Raw genomic sequence first — 26,630 nt, forward strand, 5'->3', positions numbered from 1 at the left:
GTGTGAGGAGTATCATAGAATTGGTGACCACGCTTTAAAACTTCCACTGTAGTAAAGAAAAAAAATTGCTCCCTGTATCTATGACACCAATGATTTAGTTTATTTCCAGATGGGTACACAAAGTTGATAGCACATAATTCACAGTCCATTGAAAAGTAGCATGTATTAGGCAAGAGAGACAGGCTGGTACTTTTAGTAAGAATATTATTGTTTTCAATTGAAGATAGTCATCGAGCTTTGATTGGATGAGAGTTTGCCCATTTATTTGAACCTTAAATCATACCTGGATGCAGAATAAGAGGTCCTGCTTGTAGGACCTGAATGCAATATGTATTAATGCCTCAACTTGACTTGCTCTTTGTTGATAGTTTCAAAATTGCTTCTTGGTTTGGAAATTAAGGGGTTCCCTGATAGCTCAGTTGGTAAAGAATCTACCTGCAATGCAGGAGACCTGTGTTTGATCTCTGGGTTGGGAAGATCCACTGGAGAAGGGAAAGGCTACCCACTCTAGAATTCTGGCCTGGAGAATTCCCTGGACTGTATAATCCATGGGGTCGCAAAGAGTCAGACACGACTGAGGGACTTTCACTTTTGGAAAACGTAGGACTGGTCAAAACTGGCTTTCTACTCTGTCTTCTGTTTTTGTTATAAAGATATTTCTTGTGTTACTGACACTTCAGTCTCATCAGATAAGGAAACCAGTCCCTCTTTTTTTTTTTTCTTGTCTTGTAATAGATCAAAATTAAAACATAGCTAACTTGCACCTCTGGAAAAACAAACCCTGCTTGTTGCATTGGATAGGTGCAAATTTCCAAGAGGTTTATATGAAAAACAAAGCTTTGTATATCTCTGCCATCCCAGTGTACAAGGGCTCCAGTTTGGCTATGATGTTTTTCATTTCCAAAACCAATATTGCCAATATTTTTAGTACATGGAAAGGCTGTTCCTGTCAGGTTCTGAGCATACGGTTACATCTTTTGAAGGCCTGGTCTAGTATTCTCTGTGATGCTGTAATAGATTCCTAGTTCTGAGGGAAATGTTCTGGCTTTATGACAAACTAGGGCAGGGCTAGAAACAGTTTATACTGGGATCTTTCCTGGTGCTATTACTGTTAATTCATTTGCTTTCCTAGTGCTATTACTGTTAATTCCCATGAAATGATTTGTACTTGGTGCAATTGCCCTTTTCATGTGTTTTTGCATTCCCCTTTTCTTCTCTTTTCCACAAATACTTCAGGCTTCCTGTGTCTATTTCTGGTCATGTCTCTGGATATTTATCAATTAAAAAGTCAGATAATACTACCAGTAAAGTTGCAAAGAAAGGCCCCTAATGTTTCTTTTCTCATTTTCTCTGAAAGCATTTGATTTTAAAAGAGCAATGTGGGAAAACAGTAACAAAACCCAACAAACCAGCAAACCAGTTAACATTTTGCACTAATATACATTGATGATGTATTATAAGGAAATATCCTAGTAACAATGAATCTTGACTCTGAACCTTGCTAATTTGAAAGTTATTTTGTGTGTTTTTTTCTTTTTCTCTAGGTACACAATGCTAGTGATTTGCTGATCAAACCCCTGGAGAATTTCCGGAAGGAACAAATAGGCTTCACAAAGGTACATTTTCCCTACGTGTGTAGATATTTTTTTTTATAGCATGTGGATAGTTGTTTGGGCTACCACCCTTCACCCTTCAAGCTTGAGGAGGATTCATCTCTATAAGAAAACTTCTTATCAGAAAGTGAGAACATCTGGATTTAGCTCCTGACTGTGCTTCCAGCTACCTGTAACTGTGGACAAGATACTTCTCCTTTTGGAGCTTCAGATTCTCCATATGGAAAATGGGAACTTGATAATAATAGATATTATTTAAAGATGACTTACTATGTTCTGAGCCCTGGGCTAGGTGTTTTACATTCATTTCTTAATCACAACAAACCTGTGAGGTTCTGGTATTATCCCCATTTTACAAATAAGGAAACTGAAGTTTGAACAAGATAAAGACCATGACCAAAATTATCGTGATGTAGTTAGTAACTGACAGTCACTAAGATTTAAAACTGAGGATCTATTTAGCTTCAAATCCCACATGCTTTCAATTAAACTATACTGTCTATATCTGTGTTATCCAATATGGTAGCCAAAAACTATATAAAGAAAATAAAATTAGTTTCTCAGATATGATAGTCACATTTCAAATGCTTAGTGAGTCACATGTGGCTAGTGGCTGTTGTATTGGATAGTGCAAACATAGAACATTTCCATTATTGTAGAAATTTCTACTGGGCAGCATTGTACCAGATAATGTCAAATTCCCATGGATCTCTCTGATTCCCCAGTGTCTCATGAAGGGGCATGAATAATTGTCAAATTTCTTTTTTTTCATGAGAATATTTGGAGAAACTTTATTCATAATAGCCCCCAAACTGGAAACAGCCCAAAGGTCCATCAATGGATAAATTATTGCCAATGAGTTTTCTAAGATGCTTCCATGTCCTGTTGTTGTTGTTGTTCAGTTGCTAAATTGTGTTTAACTCTTTGCAATCACATGGACTACAGCCTGGCAGGCTTCTTGTCCTACACATTCTCCCAGAGTTTGCTCTAATCCATTTCCACTCATTTGGTGATGCTATCTAATGATCTAATCCTCTGCCACCCCCTCTCCTTTTGCCTTCAATCTTTCCCAGCATCAGGGTCTTTTTCAATGAGTTGGCTCTTTACATCAGGTGGCCAAAGTATTGGAGCTTCAGCTTCAGTATCAGCCCTTCCAATGAATATTCAGGATTTATCTCCTTTAAGATTGACTGGTTGATCTCCTTGCAGTTCAAGGAACTCTCAAGAGTCTTCTCCAACACCACAGTTCAAAAGCATCAGTTCTTCAGTGCTCAGCTTTCTTTATAGTCTAACTCTCACATCCATACATGACTACTGGAAATACCACAGCCTTGACTAGACAGACCTTTTTTGGCAAAGTAATGTCTTTGTCTTTGCTTTTAAATATGCTGTCTAGGTTGGTCATAACTTTCCTTCCAAGGAGTAAGCGTCTTTTAATTTCATGGCTGCAGTCACCATCTCAAGTGATTTTGGCACCCAAGAAAACAAAATATGCCATTGTTTCTACTTTTCCCCCATCTGTTTGCCATGAAGTGATGGGACTGGATGCCATGATCTTAGTTTTTTGAATGTTGGGTTTTAAGCCAGCTTTTTCAAACTCCTCTTTCATCTTCATCAGGAGATTTTTAGTTTGTCTTCACTCTCTGCCATTATATTTGTATCATCTGCATATCTGAGGTTGTTGATATTTTCCCTCACAATCTTGATTCAGCTTGTGATTCATGCAGCCCATCATTTTACATAATGTATTCTGCATATAAGTTAAATAAACAGGGTGACAATAACAGCCCTGTCATACCATCTCCTACCATCTCTGGGTTGTCCCAGAGCACCAACTTTGAGTGCCCTGCTTTATGTATCAAATTTGAACTGGTCATCTATTTTACATATGATAATATACATGTTTCACTGCTATTCTCTCAAATCATCCCACCCTCGCCTTCTCCCACACAGTCAAAAAGTCTGTTCTTTTTTTTTTTTTTTATTTAATTTTATTTTTAAACTTTACAATATTGTATTAGTTTTGCCAAATATTGAAATGAATCTGCCACAGGTGTACCTGTGTTCCCCATCCTGAACCCTCCTCCCTCCTCCCTCCCTATACCATCCCTCTGGGTCGTCCCAGTGCACCAGGCCCAAGCATCCAGTATCGTGCATTGAACCTGGACTGGCAACTCGTTTCATACATGCTATTATACATGTTTCAATGCCATTCTAGAAATCTCCCCACCCTCTCCCTCTCCCACAGAGTCCATAAGACTGCTCTATACATCAGTGTCTCTTTTGCTGTCTCGTACACAGGGTTATTGTTACCATCTTTCTAAATTCCATATATATGTGTTAGTATACTGTATTGGTGTTTTTCTTTCTGGCTTACTTCACTCTGTATAATAGGCTCCAGTTTCATCCACCTCATTAGAACTGATTCAAATGTATTCTTTTTAATGGCTGAGTAATACTCCATTGTGTATATGTACCAAAGCTTTCTTATCCATTCATCTGCTGATGGACATCTAGGCTGCTTCCATGTCCTGGCTATTATAAACAGTGCTGCGATGAACATTGGGGTACATGTGTCTCTTTCCCTTCTGGTTTCCTCAGTGTGTATGCCCAGCAGTGGGATTGCTGGATCATAAGGCAATTCTATTTCCAGTTTTTTAAGGAATCTCCACACTGTTCTCCATAGTGGCTGTACTAGTTTGCATTCCCACCAACAGTGTAAGAGGGTTCCCTTTTCTCCACAGCCTCTCCAGCATTTATTGCTTGTAGACTTTTGGATTGCAGCCATTCTGACTGGTGTGAAATGGTACCTCATTGTGGTTTTGATTTGCATTTCTCTGATAATGAGTGATGTTGAGCATCTTTTCATGTGTTTGTTAGCCATCTGTATGTCTTCTTTGGAGAAATGTCTATTTAGTTCTTTGGCCCATTTTTTGATTGGGTCATTTATTTTTCTGGAGCTGAGCTGTGGGAGTTGCTTGTATATTTTAGAGATTAGTTGTTTGTCAGTTGCTTCATTTGCTATTATTTTCTCCCATTCTGAAGGCTGCCTTTTCCCCTTGCTTATAGTTTCCTTTGTTGTGCAGAAGCTTTTAAGTTTAATTAGGTCCCATTTGTTTATTTTTGCTTTTATCTCCAATATTCTGGGAGGTGGGTCATAGAGGATCCTGCTGTGATGTATGTTGAAGAGTATTTTGCGTATATTCTCCTCTAGGAGTTTTATAGTTTCTGGTCTTCCGTTTAGATCTTTAATCCATTTTGAGTTTATTTTTGTGTATGGTGTTAGAAAGTGTTCTAGTTTCATTCTTTTACAAGTGGTTGACCAGGTTTCCCAGCACCACTTGTTAAAGAGATTGTCTTTAATCCATTGTATATTCTTGCCTCCTTTGTCAAAGATAAGGTGTCCATATGTGCGTGGATTTATCTCTGGGCTTTCTATTTTGTTCCATTGATCAATATTTCTGTCTTTGTGCCAGTACCATACTGTCTTGATAACTGTGGCTTTATAGTAGAGTCTGAACTCAGGTAGGTTGATTCCTCCAGTTCCATTCTTCTTTCTCAAGATAGCTTTGGCTATTCGAGGTTTTTTGTATTTCCATACAAATTGTGAAATTATTTGTTCTAGCTCTCTGAAGAATACCATTGGTAGCTTGATAGGGATTGCATTGAATCTATAAATTGCTTTGGGTAGTATACTCATTTTCACTATATTCATTCTTCCAAGCCATGAACAAGGTATATTTCTCCATCTATTAGTGTCCTCTTTGATTTCTTTCACCAGTGTTTTATAGTTTTCTATATATAGGTCTTTAGTTTCTTTAGGTAGATATATTCCCAAGTATTTTATTCTTTCCGTTGCAATGGTGAATGGAATTGTTTCCTTAATTTCTCTTTCTGTTTTCTCATTATTAGTGTATAGGAATGCAAGGGATTTCTGTGTGTTGATGTTATATCCTGCAACTTTACTATAGTCACTGATTAGTTCTAGTAATTTTCTGGTGGAGTCTTTAGGGTTTTCTATATAGAGGATCATGTCATCTGCAAACAGTGATAGTTTTACTTCTTCTTTTCCAATTTGGATTCCTTTTATTTCTTTTTCTGCTCTGATTGCTGTGGCCAGAACTTCCAAAACTATGTTGAATAGTAATGGTGAAAGTGGGCACCCTTGTCTTGTTCCTGACTTTAGAGGAAATGCTTTCAATTTTTCACCATTGAGGATAATGTTTGCTGTGGGTTTGTCATGTATAGCTTATATTATGTTGAGGTATGTTCCTTCTATTCCTGCTTTCTGGAGAGTTTTTATCATAAATGGATGTTGAATTTTATCAAAGGCTTTCTCTGCATCTATTGAGATAGTCATGTGGTTTTTATTTTTCAATTTGTTAATGTGATATATTACATTGATTGATTTGTGGATATTGAAGAATCCTTGCATCCCTGGGATAAAGCCCACTTGGTCATGGTGTATGATCTTTTTAATGTGTTGTTTGATTCTGATTGCTAGAATTTTGTTAAGGATATTTGCATCTACGTTCATCAATAATATTGGCGTGTAGTTTTCTTTTTTTGTGGGATCTTTGTCAGGTTTTGGTATTAGGATGATGGTGGCCTCATAGAATGAGTTTGAAAGTTTACCTTCCTCTGCAATTTTCTGGAAGAGTTTGTGCAGGATTGGTGTTAGCTCTTCTCTAAATTTTTGGTAGAATTCAGCTGTGAAGCCGTCTGGACCTGGGCTTTTGTTTGCTGGAAGATTTTTGATTACAGTTTCAATTTCCGTGCTTGTGATGGGTCTGTTAAGATTTTCTATTTCTTCCTGGTCCAGTTTTGGAAAGTTGTACTTTTCTAAGAATTTGTCCATTTCTTCCACGTTGTCCATTTCATTGATGTATAATTGTTGATAGTAGTCTCTTATGATCCTTTGTATTTCTGTGTTGTCTGTTGTGATCTCTCCATTTTCATTTCTAATTTTATTGATTTGATTTTTCTCCCTTTGTTTCTTGATGAGTCTGGCTACTGGTTTGTCAATTGTATTTATCCTTTTAAAGAACCAGCTTTAGCTTTGTTGATTTTTGCTATGGTCTGTTTTGTTTCTTTTGCATTTATTTGTGCCCTAATTTTTAAGATTTCTTTCCTTCTACTAACCCTGGGGTTCTTCATTTCTTCCTTTTCTAGTTGCTTTAAGTGTAGAGTTAGGTTATTTATTTGACTTTTTTCTTTTTTCTTGAGGCATGCCTGTATTGCTATGAACTTGCCCCTTAGGACTGCTTTTAAAGTGTCCCACAGGTTTTGGGTTGTTGTGTTTTCATTTTCATTCGTTTCTATGCAAATTTTGATTTCTTTTTTGATTTCTTCTGTGATTTGTTGGTTATTCAGCAGTGTGTTGTTCAGCCTCCATATGTTGGAATTTTTAAACAGTTTTTCTCCTGTAATTGAGATCTAATCTTACTGCCTTGTGGTCAGAAAAGATGCTTGGAATGATTTCAATTTTATTGAATGTACCAAGTCTAGATTTATGGCCCAGGATGTGATCTATCCTGGAGAAGGTTCTGTGTGCGCTTGAGAAAAAGGTGAAATTAATTTTTTGGGATGAAATGTCCTATAGATATCAATTAGGTCTAACTGGTCTATTGTATCATTTAAACTTTGTGTTTCTTTGTTAATTTTCTGTTTAGTTGATCTATCCATAGGTATGAGTGAAGTATTAAAGTCTCCCACTATTATTGTTTTATTGTTAATTTCTCCTTTCATACTTGTTAGCATTTGTCTAACATATTGCGGCGCTCCCGTTTTGGGTGCATATATATTTATAATTGTTATATCTTCTTCTTGGATTGATCCTTTAATCATTATGTAGTGACCATCTTTGTCTCTTTTCACAGCCTTTGTTTTAAAGTCTATTTTACCTGATATATGAGTACTGCTACTCCTGCTTTCTTTTGGTCCCTATTTGCATGTAAAATCTTTTTCCAGCCCTACACTTTCAGTCTGTATGTGTCCTCTGTTTTGAGGTGGGTCTCTTGTAGACAACATACGTAGGGGTCTTGTTTTTGTATCCATTCATCCAGTCTTTGTCTTTTGGTTGGGGCATTCAACCCATTTACGTTTAAGGTAATTACTGATAAGTATGATCCCGTTGCCATTTACTTTATTGTTTTGGGTTCGATTTTATACACCGTTTTTGTGTTTCCTGTCTAGGGAATATCCTTTAGTATTTGTTGGAGAGCTGGTTTGGTGGTGCTGAATTCTCTTAGCTTTTGCTTGTCTGAAAAGCTTTTGATTTCTCCTTCATATTTGAATGAGATCCTTGCTGGCTACAATAATCTGGGCTGTAGGTTATTTTCTTTCATCACTTTAAGTATGTCTTGCCATTCCCTCCTGGCTTGAAGAGTTTCTATTGAAAGATCAGCTGTTATCCTTATGGGAATTCCCTTGTGTGTTATTTGTTGTTTTTCCCTTGCTGCTTTTAATATTTGTTCTTTGTGTTTGATCTTTGTTAATTTGATTAATATGTGTCTTGGGTGTTTCGCCTTGGGTTTATTCTGTTTGGGACTCCCTGGGTTTCTTGGATTTGGGTGATTATTTCCTTCCCCATTTTAGGGCAATTTTCAACTATTATCTCCTCAAGTATTTTCTCATGGTCTTTCTTTTTGTCTTCTTCTTCTGGGACCCCTATGATTCGAATGTTGTAGCATTTAATATTTTCCTGAAGGTCTCATAGATTGTCCTCATTTCTTTTAATTCGTTTTTCTTTTTTCCTCTCTGATTCATTTATTTCTACCATTCTATCTTCTAATTCACTAATCCTATCTTCTGCCTCTGTTATTCTACTATTTGTTGCCTCCAGAGTGTTTTTAATTTCATTTATTGCATTACTCATTATATATTGACTCTCTTTTATTTCTTCTAGGTCCTTGTTAAACCTTTCTTGCATCTTCTCAGTCTTTGTCTCCAGGCTATTTATCTGTGATTCCATTTTGATTTCAAGATTTTGGATCAATTTCACTATCATTATTTGGAATTCTTTATCAGGTAGATTCCCTATGTCTTCCTCTTTTGTTTGTTTTGGTGGGCATTTATCCTGTTCCTTTATCTGCTGGTATTCCTCTGTCTCTTCATCCTGTTTAAATTGCTGAGTTTGGGGTGTCCTTTCTGTATTCTGGCAGTTTGTGGAGTTCTCTTTATTGTGGCGTTTCCTTGCTGTGTGTGGGTTTGTACAGGTGGCTTGTCAAGGTTTCTTTTTTAGGGAAGCTTGTGTCGGTGTTCTGGTGGGTGGAGCTGTATTTCTTCTCTCTGGAGTGCGATGAAGTGTCCAGTAATGCGTTATGAGATGTCTATGGTTTTGGGGTGACTTTGGGCAGCATGTATCTTGGAGCTGAGGGCTGTGTTCCTTTGTTGCTGGAGAATTTATTTGGTATGTCTTGCCCTGGAACTTGTTGGCCCTTGTGTGGTGCTTGGTTTCAGTGTAGGTATGGAGGCATTTGATGAGCTCCTGTCAATTAATGTTCCTTGGAGTCAGGAGTTCCCTGCAGTCCGGGTTTGGACTTAAGCCTCCTGCTTCCAGTTATCAGTCTTATTTTTACAGTAGTTTCAAAGCTTCTCCTTCTATACAGCACCATTGATACAACATCTACGTTAAAGATGAAAAGTTTCTCTACTGTGAGGGTCACCCAGAGAGGTTCACAGCGTTACATGGAGAAGAGAAGAGGGAGGAGGGAGTTAGGGGTGACCCGAATGAGATGAGGTAGAATCAACAGAGGAGAGACTGGGCTAGCCAGTAATCTCTTCCTTATGTGCAATCCACAACTGGACCGCTCAGAGTTGTTCACGGAGTTATACAGAGAAAAGAAGAAGGAGGAAGGTTACAGAGATGTCCACAGGATAAAAGGGGAGAATGAAAAGGAGGGAGACAGATCCAGCCAGTAATCAGTTCCCTAAGTGCTCTCCACTGTCTGGAACACACAGAAATTCACAGAGTTGTGTAGAGTAGAGTTAGTGACGAGACACAGGTGATCTGGTGTAGAAAAAGGAGAGTCCAAAGAGAGAGAGCAGCCAAGCCAGTAATCTCGCTCCGTAGTGAAAAATGGGTACTGAAGATTGGGTTCTTAAAGGTATAAAAATGGTAACAAATACATAAAAGCAAAAATTAAAAATCTAGAGTAGAGTTTGCAATTTCAAACATATGATGTTAAAGAAAAGAAGAAGGAAAAGAGAGAGAGAAAAAACGAACAAACAAAAGCAAACAAGGCTGTGAAAATTATAATGAAAATATAGGTACAAAATTGATAACTAATACCAAAAAGCAAAAAGTAAAACTCTAGAGTAGAGTTTGGAATTTCAAAAACACAATCTTAAAAAAGAAGAAGAAAAAGAAAGAGAGAGAGAAAAAACAAACAAAAACAAAGTCGCATAAATTATAAAGAAAATACAGGTACAAAATTGATAACAAATACTAAAAAGCATAAATTAAATATCTAGAGTAGAGTTTGGAATTTCAGATATACAATGTTATTAAAAGAAGAAGAGAAAGAAACAGAGAAAGAGAAAAAAAAAAGGGTCACAGAAATTTAAAAAAAAACTATAGGTACAAAATTTATAAAAAATACCAAAAACCTAAAATTAAAAATGTAGAGCAGAGTTTGGCATTTCAAAAATACAATGTTAAAGAAAAGAATGGAAAAAAAAAAAAAAAAACAAGGGCAAAAAAATTATAAAAAATATATATATGAAATTTGCTTTAAAAAATAGGTTTTTTTTTTTGCAAAGTAATCAATTATAAAAGTGAAAATTAAAAGAATAATAGAGGACTTAAATTTTTTTTAAAAAAATTAAAAAAACAGAAAGAAAGAATGTTCGTAAAAGTAGTAAAAATATATCTAGGACTTTCTCTGGTTTTGCTGTGAGTATTGTGGGTTCAGTTCATTTTTGGCTAGTTCCTTGGTCCAACTTATACTTCTCAAGATCTATAGGCCACTTCCTATGTAGTTGGTACTAACCACAGGGTTTTAATCTATTGCCTGTAGCTTCCAAGGCAGTTCCCTCTGTTATAGCTTCTTCTGTTTGCTGGTCTCTTCAGTGTCTGGTTTCCGCCCTGACACAAAGGGGATGGTGGTGGACACTTTTATTTTTTTTTGGTCACTTGTTCAGTTGTGCTGTGGGGAGGTAGGGAGGGATGCTCCAAACAAATAACACTGGCGTGTGCTCGCAGTGCCTCAGCCACACTGGGTCTTCCCCCGCTCACGGTGCGTGTAGCCTCTCTGCCCACACTGCTCAGGCTCTAGGTTGCTCCACCGCGAACCATCCGTGGCCGGCCCTGGGCTGCCTGCACCTCCCAGATCCAAGCTGCTCAGGTTCAGGCACTTGGGTAGTCCTCAGAGGCGCAGACTTGGTTGGGCCTGCGTTTTGTGCCCTTCCCAGATCCCAGCAGCTCAGGTGATGAGGTGTTTGGCGTGCGTGATTGCTGCAACTTATCGCCTCCCTGCTGTTCGGTTATCTAGGTGTGCAACTGGTGCACCTTCTCAGGCAGATGTTGACCGTCCAGACCCCCAAGAAGTTTTAGTTAGCAAAAAAGCCTGCTTACAGTTTTATAGATAATGTCTCTCTGGGGCTGCGATTGCCCCCTTCCGGCTCTGGCTGCCTGTCACTGGAGGGGGATGGTCTGCCGCCGGCTATTTCTGTCTTAGGTTAGGGCTGGCTTTTCGTGTGGTAGATATCCCACAGTCTGGTTTGCTAGCCCAAATTATTTCTCTCAGATAGCGCTCAGGGTATTCAGGCCAGATCTTTACTCTCAGCAATGCAGCCCGCGCCGTGCCTCCCTGCCCAGCCCAGCCCAGCCCCTGCTTGGTAGTGGCGTGTGCAGTCATCTGCGCTGCTTCTCCACTGGGGGAGTTACCGTAGGGCTCACAATGTGCAGGTTTTAATTGTTTATTTATTTTTCCTCCCTGTTATGTTGCCCTCTGTGCTTCCAAGGCTCAGCACAGATTCGGCAGTGAGAAGGTTTCCTGGTGTTTGGAAACTCCTCTCTTTTTAAGATTCCCTTCCTGGGACAGAACTCCGTCCCTCCCTCTTTTGTCTCTTTTTTTGTCTTTTATATTTTTTCCTACCTCCTTTCGAAGACTTGGGTTGCTTTTCTGGGTGCCTGATGTCCTCTTCTGGCATTCAGAAGTTGTTTTGTGGAATTTACTCAGCGTTTAAATGTTCTTTTGATGAATTTTTAGGGGAGAAAGTGTTCTCCCTGTCCTACTCCTCCGCCATCTTAGCTCCTCCAAAAGTCTGTTCTTTACATCTGTGTCTAATTTCCTGCCTTGCATATAGGATCGTCATTACCATCTTTCTATTTTCCATATATATGCATTCATATACTGTATTGGTGTTTCTCTTTCTGATTCTCTTTACTCTGTATAATAGGCTCCAGTTTCATTCACCACATTAGAACTGACTCAAATATGTTCTTTTTTTATATTTGAGTAATATTCCATTGTGTGTATGTACCATGACTTCCTTATCCATTCGTCTGCCAATGGACATGTAGGTTGCTTCCATGTCTTGGCTATTGTAAAGAGTGCTGCAATGAACACTTGGGTACATGTGTCTCTTTCAATTCTGGTTTCCTTGGTGTGTATGTCCAGCAGTGCGATTGCTGGATCATATGGCAGTTTTATTTCCATTTTTTAAAGGAATCTTCACACTGTTCTCCATAGTTGGCTGTCCTGGTTTGTATTCCCACCATGTGTAAGAGGGTTCCCTTTTATCTGCACCCTCTCCAGCATTTATTTTTTGTAGCCATTTTGATGGCAGTCATTCTGACCAGTATAAGATGATATACCTCACGGTGGTTTTGATTGGCATTTCTCAAATAATGAGTGATTTTGAGCATCTTTTCATGTGCTTATTAGCCATCTGTATGTCTTCTTTGGAGAGATGTCTGTTTAGTTCTTTGGCCCACTTTTTGATTGGGTTGTTCATTTTTCTGGTATTGAGCTCCATGAGCTGCTTGTATATTTTGGAGATTAATTACTTTTCAGTTGCTTTGTTTGCTATTATGTCCTGCCATTCTGAAAGCTGCATTATCACCTTGCTTATAGTTTCCTTCCTTGTGCAAAACCTTTTAAGTTTAATTAGTTCCCATTTGTTGAATTTTGGTTTTATTTCCATTACTCTGGAAGGTGTATAATAGATGATCTTGCTGTGATTTATGTCAGAGTGTTTTGCCTTTGTTTTACTCTAAGAGTGTTATAGTTTCTGGTCTTACATTTAGATCTTTAATACATTTTGAGTTAGTTTTTGTGTATGGTGTTAGAAAGGGTTCTAGTCTCATTCATTTACAATTAGTTGACCAGTTTTCTCCGCACCACTTGTCAAAGTGATTGTCTTTTCTCCATTGTATATTTTTGCCTCCTTTGTCAAAGATAAGGTGTCCATAGGTGCATGGATTTATCTCTGATATTTCTATTTTGTTTCATTGATCCATATTTCTGTCTTTGTGCCAGTACCATACTGTCTTGATGACTGTAGCTTTGTAATATATTCTGAAGTCAGGAAGGTTGATTCCTCCAGGTCCATTTTTTCTGAAGATTGCTTTGGCCATTCAAGGTTTTTTGTGTTTACATACAAACTGTAAAATTATTTGTTGTAGTTTTGTGCAAAATACTGTTGATAGCTTGATAGTGATTGGTTGACTCTATAGATTGCTTTGGGTAGTATACTCATTTTCTCTGTATCGATTCTTCCAATTCAAAAACATGGTGTATTTCTCCACCTATCTGTGTCATCTTTGCTTTCTTGCTCAGTGTTTTTTAGTTTTCTGTATATAGGTCTTTTGTTTCTTTAGGTAAATTTATTTCTAAGTATTTTATTGTTTTTGTTGCAATGGTAAATTGGATTTGTCAGGGAACATTTAACAGGAGGATTCCTACATGTTGTTTTCTATTCCTCAAAGATTCTCTGTTCCTTATCAGTTCCTATTCCGAGAACGAGTAAAGCTGCACACAGTTCTCAGGACTGAGGTCATAGGATGAGACATGCAGTGACTCTTTTCAGTGTCAGTGACCTTGTATGTATTAGACTATCCAGTACTCTTGCCTGGAAAATCCCACGGACAGAGGAGCCTGGTAGGCTGCAGTCCATGGGGGCACAAAGAGTCAGACACAACTGAGCGACTTCACTTGTACTTTTCACTTTCATGCATTGGAGAGGGCAATGGCAACCCACTCCAGTGTTCTTGCCTGGAGAATCCTGAGGACGGGGGAGCCTGGTGGCCTGCCTTCTATGGGGTTGCACAGAGTTGTACACGATTGACATGACTTAGTAGCAGCAGCAGCAGCAGCCGCCTCCTCAGACAACCATTTGCCTTTTTGCATTTCTTCTTCTTGGGAATGGATCACTGCCTCCTGTACAGTGTCACGAACCTCAGTCCATTGTTCTTCAGGCACTTAATCTATCAGATCTAATCTCTTGAATCTGTTTGTCACTTCCACTGTATAATCATATGAGATTTGATTTAAGTCATGACTGAGTGATCTAGTGGTTTTCCCTACTTTCTTCAATTTATGTCTGAATTTGACAATACGGAGTTCACATTCTGAGCCAAAGTTAGCTCACAGTCTTGTTTGTGCTGACTATATAAAGCTTCTCCATCTTCGGTTGCAAAGAATATAATGAATCTGATTTTGGTATTCACCATCTGGCGATGTCCATGTGTAGAGTCTTCTCTTGTGTTGTTGGAAGAGGGTGTTTGCTATGAGCAGTGGGTTCTTTTGGCAAAATTCTGTTAGCTTTTTCCCTTCATTTTGTAGTCAAGGACTAAGCTTGCCTGTTATACCAGATATCTCTTGACTTAATACTTTTGTATTCCAGTCCTCTATGATGAAAAGGACATCTATTTTTGGTGTTAATTCTAGAAAGTCTTATAGGTCTTCATAGAATCATTCAACTCCAGCTACTTTGGCATTAGTGGATGTGACATAGATTTGGATTGCTGTGATATTGAATGGTTTGCCTTGGAAAAGAAGAGCGATCATTTTGTTGTTTTTGAGATTGCACTGAAGAACTCCATTTTGGCATCTTTTGTTGACTTTAAGAGCTATTCCCTGTCTGCTAAGGTATTCTTGCCTGCAGTAGTAGATATAATTGTCATCTGAATTAAATTTGCCCATTCCAGTCCATTTTAGTGCACTGATTCCTAAAATATGGATGTTCACTCTTGCCATCTCCTGTTTCACCACTTTCAATTTACCTTAATTCAGGGACTTAACATTCCAGGTTCCTATGCAATATCGTTTTTTTAAAGTACCAGACTTGGGAATGGGGTGATCCTCTTCAAACAACACTGATGCTATCACCTCTTGAAATAACCCAATATCTTACGTGAAATTTGTGAAATGGTGCTGGGGCAAGCATCATGAAGGGTGACTCATGATACTCAATAATCTCCTGTGGCTTCAGTATGGACAGATTTTGAGCTGTTGCTCAGGGATGCTTTTGCTGGATAGTGCAAATCAACCCACTTGCAGAATTAATTTATATTCCACTTGAATCTATTGTCAGTTTAACTTGTTTGTTTAGGCCCCAGTGGATAGGCTCTTTCAGTGCTCTAAATGTCAGAAAGCTGTTTTGTAGCTGAGTCATTTCACAGAGACAGTGGTTCCCATCAGATTAGCCAATGTGATACCTCCTTTTACACAGTTAAGTTCAGTCGCTCAGTCGTGTCCAACTCTTTGGGACCCCATGAATTGCAGCACGCCAGGCCTCCCTGCCCATCACCAACTCCTGGAGTTCACTGAGACTCACGTCCATTGAGTCAGTGATGTCATCCAGCCATCTCACCCTCTGTCGTCGCCTTCTCCTCCTGCCCCCAATCCCTCCCAGCATCAGAGTCTTTTCCAATGAGTCAGCTCTTAGCATGAGGTGGCCAAAGTATTGGAGTTTCAGCTTTAGCATCATTCCTTTCAAAGAAATCCCAGGGCTGATCTCCTTCAGAATGGACTGGTTGGATCTCCTTGCAGTCCAAGGGACTCTCAAGAGTCTTCTCCAACACCACAGTTCAAAAGCATCAATTCTTCAGCGCTCAGCCTTCGTCACAGTCCAACTGTCTCATCCATACATAACCACAGAAAAACCCATAGCCTTGACTAGATGGACATTTGTTGGCAAAGTAATGTCTCTGCTTTTGAATATGCTATCTAGGTTGGTCATAACTTTCCTTCCAAGGAGTAAGCATCTTTTAATTTCATGGCTGCAGTCACTATCTGCAGTGATTTTGGAGCCCCCAAAAATAAAGTTTGACACTGTTTCCACTGTTTCCCCATCTACTTCCCATGAACTGATGGGACCAGATGCCATAATCTTCGTTTTCTGAATGTTGAGCTTTAAGCCAACTTTTTCACTCTCCACTTTCACTTTCATCAAGATCCTTTTGAGTTCCTCTTCTCTTTCTGCCATAAGGGTGGTGTCATCTGCATATCTGAGGTTATTGATATTTCTGCTGGCAATCTTGATTCCAGCTTGTGTTTCTTCCAGTCCAGTGTTTCTCATGATGTACTCTGCATGTAAATTCAATAAGCAGGGTGACAATATACAGCCTTGATGTACTTCTTTTCCTATTTGGAACCAGTCTGTTGTTCCATGTCCAGTTCTAACTGTTGCTTCCTGACTTGCATACAGGATTCTCAAGAGGCAGGTCAGCTGGTCTGGTATTCCCATCTCTTTCAGAATGTTCCACAGTTTATTGTTATCCACACAGTCGAAGGCTTTGGCATAGACAATAAAGCAAAAATAGATGTTATTCTGGAACTCTCTTGCTTTTTCGATGATCCAGCGGATGTTGGCAATTTGATCTCTGGTTTGTCTGCCTTTTCTAAAACCTGCTTGAACATCTGGAATTTCACCGTTCACGTATTGCTGAAGCCTGGCTTGGAGAATTTTGAGCATTACTTTATAGCGTGTGAGACAAGTGCAGTTGTGTGGTAGTGTGAGCATTCTTTGGCATTGCCTTTCTTTGGGATTGGAATGGCAACTGAGCTTTTCCAGTCCTGTGGCCACTGCTGAGTTTTCCAAATTTGCTGGCATATTGAGTGCAGCACTTTCACAGCATCATTTTTCAGGATTTTAAGTAGCTCAACTAGAATTCCATCACCTCCTCTAGCTTTGTTCATAGTGATGCTTTCTAAGGCCCACTTGACTTCACATTCCAGGATATCTGGCTCTAAATGAGTGATCACACCATTGTGATTATCTGGGTTATGAAGATCTTTTTTGTACAGTTCTTCTGTGTATTCTTGCCACCTCTTCTTAATATCTTCTGCTTCTGTTAGGTCCATACCATTTCTGTCCTTTATCGAGTGCATCTTTGCATGAAATGTTCCCTTGGTATCTCTAATTTTCTTGAAGAGATCTCTAGTCTTTCCCATTCTGTTGTTTTCCTCTATTTTTTTACATTGATCGCTGAGGAAGGCTTTCTTATCTCTTCTTGCTATTCTTTGGAACTCTGCATTCAGATGCTTATATCTTTCCTTTTCTCCTTTGCTTTTTACTTCTCTTCTTTTCACAGCTATTTGTAAGGCCTCCCCAGGCAGCCATTTTGCTTTTTTGCATTTCTTTTCCATGGGGATGGTCTTGATCCCTGTCTCCTGTGCAATGTCACGAACCTCATTCCATAGTTCATCAGGCACTCTAACAGATCTAGGCCCTTAAATTGATTTCTCACTTCCACTGTATAATCATAAGGGATTTGGTTTAGGTCATAGCTGAATGGTGTAGTGGTTTCCCCTCGTTTTTTCAATTCAACTCTGAATTTGGTAATAAGGAGTTCTTGATCTGAGCCACAGTCAGCTCCTGGTCTTGTTTTTGTTGACTGTATAGAGCTTCTCCATCTTTTACTGCAAAGAATATAATCAGTCTGATTTCGGTGTTGACCATCTGGTGATGTCCATGTGTAGAGTCTTCTCTTGTGTTGTTGGAAGAGTGTGTTTGCTATGACCAGTGCATTCTCTTGGCAAAACTCTATTAGTCTTAGCCCTGCTTCATTCCGTATTCCAAGGCCAAATTTGCCTTTTACTCCAGGTGTTTCTTGACTTCCTACTTTTGCATTGCAGTCCTTTATAAAGAAAAGGACATCTTTTTTGGGTGTTAGTTCTAAAATGTCTTGTAGGTCTTCATAGAACCAGTCAATTTCATCTTCTTTAGCATTACTGTTTGGGCCGTAGACTTGGATTACTGTGATATTGAATGGTTTGCCTTGGAAACGAACAGAGATCATTCTGTCGTTTTTGAGATTGCATCCAAGTACTGAATTTCAGTAGCTTCTAAATGGTCGTCAGATGGTTCCTTTCCCACGTATCATATAGATGCCATGCAGGTCACTGTTGGGTACCTGGACATGGAAGACTTTTTGTTCCCTGTTTCTTGTAGGCAAGACTCTAGGCTCCATGACCTTCCCTGAATTCCAAAGGGTAAATTCAAACCCTTGCTAATCAGGTGAGGAGCAGCCGAGAAACCACCTGAGGCAAGATTTAAGGAACCAGAGAAGTTAATCAAGATTAGGAGACAAGGCCATCAGAGTTGCTGTAGAGATTGTAATTTTGTCAGCAGTCACACCCTTTTGAAACTCTGCAGAAGAAAGAAGAATGCAAGACTGTTACTGACTTGATCCTTATCACATTACCTGAGACCAGGAGTCATAACTATATAAACTTTCCCTATTCCCCAGGGAGTGTGCGGTACAGCACCACCAGGGAGGTGCTGGCTTGTGATCCCCCTTTGCCTAGCAAAGGAATACAGCCACACTTTCTGTCTTCTCTATACCTTTGTATCCATATATCTATTCAGAATCGATGCACAAAGAGCATCAAAAAATTCTGGCATCAAAATTTTGGGTCAGGTTTTGGCATCAAAATTCTGGTTCAGGTGATCTCATACATGTCCTCTTTATTGAAGTTTTTTTGCATAGATGTAACCTTTGGATTGGAACTCCTAATTTTGTCCTTCAAGCAGGGGAGTTTCCTTTGAGTCTGTTTTACAAACTGGATTTTTGGGGCAATATTTGTTTTTATTTTTTTATTTTACTTTTTTTTTTTGTTTTTTTTTTTTTAATTTTATTTTATTTTTAAACTTTACATAATTGTATTAGTTTTGCCAAATATCAAAATGAATCCATCACAGGTATACATGTGCTCCCCATCCTGAACCCTCCTCCCTCCTCCCTCCCCATACCATCCCTCTGGGTCGTCCCAGTGCACTAGCCCCAAGCATCCAGTATCGTGCATCGAACCTGGACTGGCATCTCGTTTCATACATGATATTTTACACGTTTCAATGCCATTCTCCCAAATCTTCCCGCCCTCTCCCTCTCCCACAGAGTCCATAAGACTGTTCCATACATCAGTGTCTCTTTTGCTGTCTCGTACACAGGGTTATTGTTATCATCTTTCTAAATTCCATATATATGCGTTAGTATACTGTATTGGTGTTTTTCTTTCTGGCTTACTTCACTCTGTATAATAGGCTCCAGTTTCATCCACCTCATTAGAACTGATTCAAATGAATTCTTTTTAATGGCTGAGTAATACTCCTTTGTGTGTATGTACCACAGCTTTCTTATCCATTCCTCTGCTGATGGACATCTAGGTTTCTTCCATGTCCTGGCTATTATAAACAGTGCTGCGATGAACATTGGGGTACATGTGTCTCTTTCCCTTCTTGTTTCCTCAGTGTGTATGCCCAGCAGTGGGATTGCTGGATCATAAGGAAGTTCTATTTTCAGTTTTTTAAGGAATCTCCACACTGTTCTCCATAGTGGCTGTACTAGTTTGCATTCCCACCAACAGTGTAAGAGGGTTCCCTTTTCTCCACACCCTCTCCAACATTTATTATTTGTAGACTTTTGGATTGCAGCCATTCTGACTGGTGTGAAATGGTACCTCATAGTGGTTTTGATTTGCATTTCTCTGATAATGAGTGATGTTGAGCATCTTTTCATGTGTTTGTTAGCCATATGTATGTCTTCTTTGGAGAAATGTTTGTTTAGTTCTTTGGCCCATTTTTTGATTGGGTCGTTTATTTTTCTGGAGTTGAGCTGTAGGAGTTGCTTGTATATTTTTGAGATTAGTTGTTTGTCAGTTGCTTCATTTGCTATTATTTTCTCCCATTCTGAAGGCTGTCTTTTCACCTTGCTGATAGTTTCCTTTGATGTGCAGAAGCTTTTAAGGTTAATTAGGTCCCATTTGTTTATTTTTGCTTTTATTTCCGATATTCTGGGAGGTGGATCATAGAGGATCCTGCTGTGATGTATGTCAGAGAGTGTTTTGCCTATGTTCTCCTCTAGGAGTTTTATAGTTTCTGGTCTTATGTTTAGATCTTTAATCCATTTTGAGTTTATTTTTGTGTATGGTGTTAGAAAGTGCTCTAGTTTCATTCTTTTACAAGTGGTTGACCAGATTTCCCAGCACCACTTGTTAAAGAGATTGTCTTTAATCCATTGTATATTCTTGCCTCCTTTGTCAAAGATAAGGTGTCCATATGTGCGTGGATTTATCTCTGGGCTTTCTATTTTGTTCCATTGATCCATATTTCTGTCTTTGTGCCAGTAGCCTACTGTCTTGATAACTGTGGCTTTGTAGTAGAGCCTGAAGTCAGGCAGGTCGATTCCTCCAGTTCCATTCTTCTTTCTCAAGATAGCTTTGGCTATTCGAGGTTTTTTGTATTTCCATACAAATTGTGAAATTATTTGTTCTAGCTCTGTGAAGAATACTGTTGGTAGCTAGATAGGGATTGCATTGAATCTATAAATTGCTTTGGGTAGTATACTCATTTTCACTATATTCATTCTTCCAATCCATGAACATGGTATATTTCTCCATCTATTAGTGTCCTCTTTGATTTCTTTCACCAGTGTTTTATAGTTTTCTATATATAGGTCTTTAGTTTCTTTAGGTAGATATATTCCTAAGTATTTTATTCTTTCCGTTGCAATGGTGAATGGAATTGTTTCCTTAATTTCTCTTTCTGTTTTCTCATTATTAGTGTATAGGAATGCAAGGGATTTCTGTGTGTTGATGTTATATCCTGCAACTTTACTATAGTCACTGATTAGTTCTAGTAATTTTCCGGTGGAGTCTTTAGGGTTTTCTATGTAGAGGATCATGTCATCTGCAAATAGTGAGAGTTTTACTTCTTCTTTTCCAATTTGGATTCCTTTTATTTCTTTTTTTGCTCTGATTGCTGTGGCCAAAACTTCCAAATCTCTGTTGAATAGTAATGGTGAAAGTGGGCACCCTTGTCTTGTTCCTGACTTTAGAGGAAATGCTTTCAATTTTTCCCCATTGAGGATAATGTTTGCTGTGGGTTTGTCATATATAGCTTTTATTATGTTGAGGTATGTTCCTTCTATTCCTGCTTTCTGGAGAGTTTTTATCATAAATGGGTGTTGAATTTTGTCAAAGGCTTTCTCTGCATCTATTGAGATAATCATATGGTTTTTATTTTTCAATTTGTTAATGTGGTGTATTACATTGATTGATTTGTGGATATTGAAGAATCCTTGCATCCCTGGGATAAAGCCCACTTGGTCATGGTGTATGATCTTTTTAATGTGTTGTTGGATTCTGATTGCTAGAATTTTGTTAAGGATTTTTGCATCTATGTTCATCAGTGATATTGGCCTGTAGTTTTCTTTTTTTGTGGGATCTTTGTCAGGTTTTGGTATTAGGGTGATGGTGGCCTCATAGAATGAGTTTGGAAGTTTACCTTCCTGTGCAATTTTCCGGAAGAGTTTGAGCAGGATAGGTGTTGGCTCTTCTCTAAATTTTTGGTAGAATTCAGCTGTGAAGCCGTCTGGACCTGGGCTTTTGTTTGCTGGAAGATATTTGATTACAGTTTCAATTTCCGTGCTTGTGATGGGTCTGTTAAGATTTTCTATTTCTTCCTGTTCCAGTTTTGGAAAGTTGTACTTTTCTAAGAATTTGTCCATTTCTTCCACGTTGTCCATTTTATTGGCATATAATTGTTGATAGTAGTCTCTTATGATCGTTTGTATTTCTGTGTTGTCTGTTGTGATCTCTAAAAAGTTAATAAACCACTTCTTTTTGCTAAAATCTGATACATTTCACTTTTCCAATTAAATAGCGTATGTCTTTCAACCTCCATATGGCAGTTTGTGTATTTATGCAATTAGAAAGATGTTTGTTTTCTTCTCATTTAATGTGTGATTTACAACTTTATAAGACTTCAGTTCAGTTGCTCAGTAGTGTCTGACTCTTTGTGACTCCATGAACCGTAACACGCCAGACCTCCATGTCCATCACCAACTCCTGGAGTTTAGCCAAACTCAGGTCCACTTAGTCGGTGATGTCATCCATCTCATACTGTTTTCCCATTCTCCTTCTGCCTCAGTCTTTCCCAGCATCAGGGTTCTTTCAAATGAGTAAGTTTTTCACATCAGGTGGCCAAAGTATTGGAGTTTCAGCTTCAACATCAGTCCTTCCAATGAATACCCAGGACTGATCTCCTTTAGGATGAACTGGTTGGAACTCCTTGCAGTCCAAGGGACTCTCAAGAGTCTTCTCCAACACCACACTTCAAAAGTATCAATTCTTCTGCACTCAGCTTTCTTTATGGTCCAAATCTCACATCCATACATGACTAATGGAAAACCATAGCCTTGATTAGATGGAGCTTTGTTGACAAAGTAATGTTTCTGCTTTATAATATCTAGGTTGGCCATAACTTTCCTCCCATGGAGTAAGCATCTTTTAATTTCAAGGCTGCAGTAACCATCTGCAGTGATTTTGGAGACCAGAAAATTAAAATCAACCACTGTTTCCCCAAATATTTGCCATGAAGTGATGGGATTGGATGCCATGATCTTAGTTTTCTGAATGCTGAGCTTTAAGCCAACTTTTTCACTCTCCACTTTCACTTTCATCAAGAGGCTTTTGAGTTTTTCTTCACTTTCTGCCATAAGGGTGGTGTCATCTGCATATCTGAGGTTATTGATAATTCTCCCAGCAATTATGATTCTAGCTTGTGCTTCCTCCAGCCCAGCGTTTCTCATGATGTACTCTGCATATAAGTTCAATAAGCAGGGTGACAATATACAGCCTTGACGTACCCCTTTTCCTATTTGGAAGCTGTCTCTTGTTCCATGTCCAGTTCTAACTGTTGCTTCCTGACCTGCATACAGGATTTTCAAGAGGCAGGTCAGGTGGTCTGGTATTCCCATCTCTTTCAGAATGTCCCACAGTTTATTGTGATCTACACAGTCAAAGGCTTTGGCATAGTCAATAAAGCAGAAATAGATGCTTTTCTGGAACTCTCTTGCTTTTTCGATGATCCAGCAGATGTTGGCAATTTGATCTCTGGTTCGTCTGCCTTTTCTAAAACCTGCTTGAACATCTGAAAGTTCACGGTTCACGTATTGCTGAATCTGGCTTGTAGAATTTTGAGCATTACTTTATTAGTGTGTGAGATGAGGGCAATTGTGTGTTAGTTTGAGCATTCTTTGGCATTGCCTTTCTTTGGGATTGGAATGGCAACTGAGCTTTTCCAGTCCTGTGACCACTGCTGAGTTTTCCAAATTTGCTGGCATATTGAATGCAGCACTTTCACAATGTCATCTTTTAGGATTTTAAATAGCTCAACTGGAATTCCATCACCTCCACTGGTTTTGTTCGTAGTGGTGCTTCCTAAGCCCCCTTGAGTTCACATTCTAGGATGTCTGGCTCTAGGTGAGTGATCACACCATCGTGATTATTTGGGTTGTGAAGATCTTTTTTGTACAGTTCTTCTGTGTATTCTTGCCACCTCTTCTTAATATCTTCTGGTTCTAGGCTCTTAAATCTATTTCTCACTTCCACTGTATAATCATAAGGGATGTGATTTAGGTCATACTTGAATGGTCTAGTGATTTTCCCTACTTTCTTCAATTTAAGTATGAATTTGGCAATAAGCAGTTCATGATGTGAGCCACAGTTAACTCCCAGTCTTGTTTTTGCTGACTGTATACAGCTTCTCCATTGTTGGCTGCAAAGAATACAATCAATCTGATTTTGGTGTTGACCATCTGGTGATGTCCATGTGTAGAGACTTCTCTAGTTATATTAGACTAATCCCGTTTTATAATGCTTCACTTCGAAAAAATAGTTTGCAGTTTTTGCATTCTGAAGATTCAAATTACATATAGTCCCCCCCAACATATATAATTTCAAATGATATAGTAATGTTGACTGAAAAAATGCACCACTTGAAATTTGAAAAGACACTGCTCTGAACAGGTAAGACAGGAGCTGGGATATATTGGGGGTTTTGCAGCAAAATTCAGCCAGTTAGAACATAAAAAGATTACTGTTAATTAAAGAAAAGTGGACATCTCAGGTTAATGAAACTAGCATATGATTTTTGTACTGTATGTAACGAAGCAATAGCATGGGCTTATTAAAATTATTCCTTTCATATGTATCATAACTATTAGGGCCAGTATCCTGTTTTTCTCAGTCCTGAATTCCCTCGGAGTGCACAGTTGGAGGTGGATGCCATGGCTGATGTCTTGATGGCTGCAACAGCTTTTGTTTGCTGAAATGGCAGGAGACCTTCTTGCTGCTGCTGCTAAGTCACTTCAGTTGTGTCTGACTCTGTGCGACCCCATAGACGCCAGCCCACCAGGGTCCCCCGTCCCTGGGATTCTCCAGGCAAGAACAGTGGAGTGGGTTGCCATTTCCTTCTCCAATGCATGAAAGTGAAAAGTGAAAGTGAAGTCGCTCAGTCGTGTCTGACTCTTAGTGACCCCATGGACTGCAGCCTACCAAGCTCCTCCACATTCGGGATTTTCCAGGCAAGAGTACTGGAGTAGGGTGCCATGTTTGCTGAAATGGCAAGAGACCTTCTTAGTCCACAGTATTATAAGATCTGAAAGAAACTCAGCAGTCTCCACTCTTTCCTTCCTTCTCAGGGGCTTCTTCTTTTTTTTTTTTCCTTTCTTTTCCATTATGGTTTGTTACAGTGTATTAAATATAGTTCCCTGTGCTATCAATAGGACTTTGCTGTTTATCCATTCTATATATAATAGTTTGCATCTGGTAGTCACAAACTCCCAATCCAGTTCTCTCGTCTTCCCCATCCCCCTTGGCAACTACAAGTCTATTCTCTATGTCTGTGAGTTTATTTATTTTTTGAATATGAATTCATTTGTAAGATTTTTTTCAATTCCACCTATAAGTGATATCACTTGTCGTTCTGTGACTTGCTTCAATTAGTATAATAATCTTTATGTGCATCCATGTTACTGTAAATGGAAACATTTCATTCTTTTTTTATGGCCAGGTAATACTTAAAGAGATGAGAATACCAGACCACCTAACCTGCCTCTTGGGAATCTTGTATGCAGGTCAGGAAGCAACAGTTAGAACTGGACATGGAACAACAGACTGGTTCCAAATAGGAAAAGGAGTACATCAAGGCTGTATATTGTCACCCTCCTTATTTAACTCATATGCAGAGTACATCATGAGAAACGCTGGGCTGGAGTAAGTACAGGCTGGAATCATGATTGCTGGGAGAAATATCAATAACCTCAGATATGCAGATGACACCACTCTTATGGCAGAAATGAAGAAGAACTAAAGAGCCTCTTGATGAAAGTGAAAGAGGAGAGTTAAAAAGTTAGCTTAAAGCTCAGCATTCAGAAAACTAAGATCATAGCATCCGGTCCCATCCCTTCATGGGAAATAGATGGGGAAACAGTGGAAACAGTGTCAGACTTTATTTTTCTGGTCTCCAAAATCACTGCAGATGTTGATTGCAGCCATGAAATTAAAAGATGCTTACTCCTTGGAAGGAAAGTTATGACCAACCTAGACAGCATATTAAAAAGCAGAGACATTACTTTGCCAACAAAGGTCCATCTAGTCAAGGTGATGGTTTTTCCAGTGGTCATATATGAATGTGAGAGTTGGAGTATAAAGAAAGCTGAGCACAGAAGAAGTGATGCTTTTGAAGTGTGGTGTTGGAGAGGACTCTTGAGAGTCCCTTGGACTGCAAGGAGATCCAACCAGTCCATCCTAAAGGAGATCAGTCCTGGGTGTTTATTGGAAGTACTGATGTTGAAGCTGAAACTGCAGTACTTTGGCCACCTGATGCGAAGAGCTGACTCATTGGAAAAGACCCTGATGCTGGGAAGGATTGAGAGCAGGAGGAGAAGGGAACGACAGAGGATGAGATGGTTGGATGGCATCACTGACTCAGTGGACATGGGTTTTGGTGGACTCCGGGAGTTGGTGATGGACAGAGAGGCCTGGTGTGCTGCAGTTCATGGGGTCACAAAGAGTTGGACACGACTGAGCGACTGAACTGATCTGAACTGAATACTTCGTTTTATACACATACTGCATCTTCTTTATTTATACATTTGTCAATGAAATTTAGATTGCTTCTGTGTCTTGTCTGTCGTAAAAAGTGCTGCTATGAACATAAGGATGCATATATCTTTTTTAGGTATAGTTTTGTTCAGATATATGCCCAGGAGGGGGATTGGTGGACAACTCTCTTTTTAGTTTTTTGAGAACCGTTTATAATGTTCTGTATAGGGGCTGCACCAGTTTATAACACAACAGTGTGGAAGTCTTCCCTGTTGTCTCCACCCTCTTCAGCATTTTTTATTTGCAGAATTTTTAATGATGGCCATTCTGACCAGTGTGAATTGGTACCAAAGTGTAGTTCTGATTTACATTTCTCAGAGGCATCTATTTTTAACCAGTTTCGTTTGTACTCTATTGGTGGTCATTTTCCTATTTAAAATATACTTGTATTGCTGTTTCTTGATTTATCAAATTTAGCAATTATTTTGTCATGCTCTAAATACTAGAACGCATTGTTGACACCTGTATTTTCCTCCCTTTATAATTTTTTTTTTACATTGCATGGTTTGTCTTTATTTTTTTATTTTATTTAATTTTTTATTATGTATTTATTTATTTATTTTTATTTCACAATATTGTATTGGTTTTGCCATACAATAATTTTTTGAATAATTAT

The 26,630-nt window shown here is 38.8% G+C and overlaps 1 protein-coding gene across 5 annotated transcripts in view; it reads left to right on the forward strand.

The window, feature by feature from the left end:
• OPHN1 (oligophrenin 1) overlaps positions 1-26,630 on the forward strand; it is a 635,000-nt gene that overhangs the window by 230,056 nt on the left and 378,314 nt on the right. For all 5 annotated transcript variants that reach the window (XM_061409853.1, XM_061409851.1, XM_061409855.1 and 2 more), the window contains one exon: positions 1,545-1,616. In XM_061409853.1, the coding sequence (XP_061265837.1) occupies positions 1,545-1,616 (72 nt within the window). The remainder of the gene's footprint in view (positions 1-1,544; positions 1,617-26,630) is intronic.

This window comes from Bos javanicus, chromosome X (assembly GCF_032452875.1).
Source record: "Bos javanicus breed banteng chromosome X, ARS-OSU_banteng_1.0, whole genome shotgun sequence".
Lineage (NCBI taxonomy): Eukaryota > Metazoa > Chordata > Mammalia > Artiodactyla > Bovidae > Bos > Bos javanicus.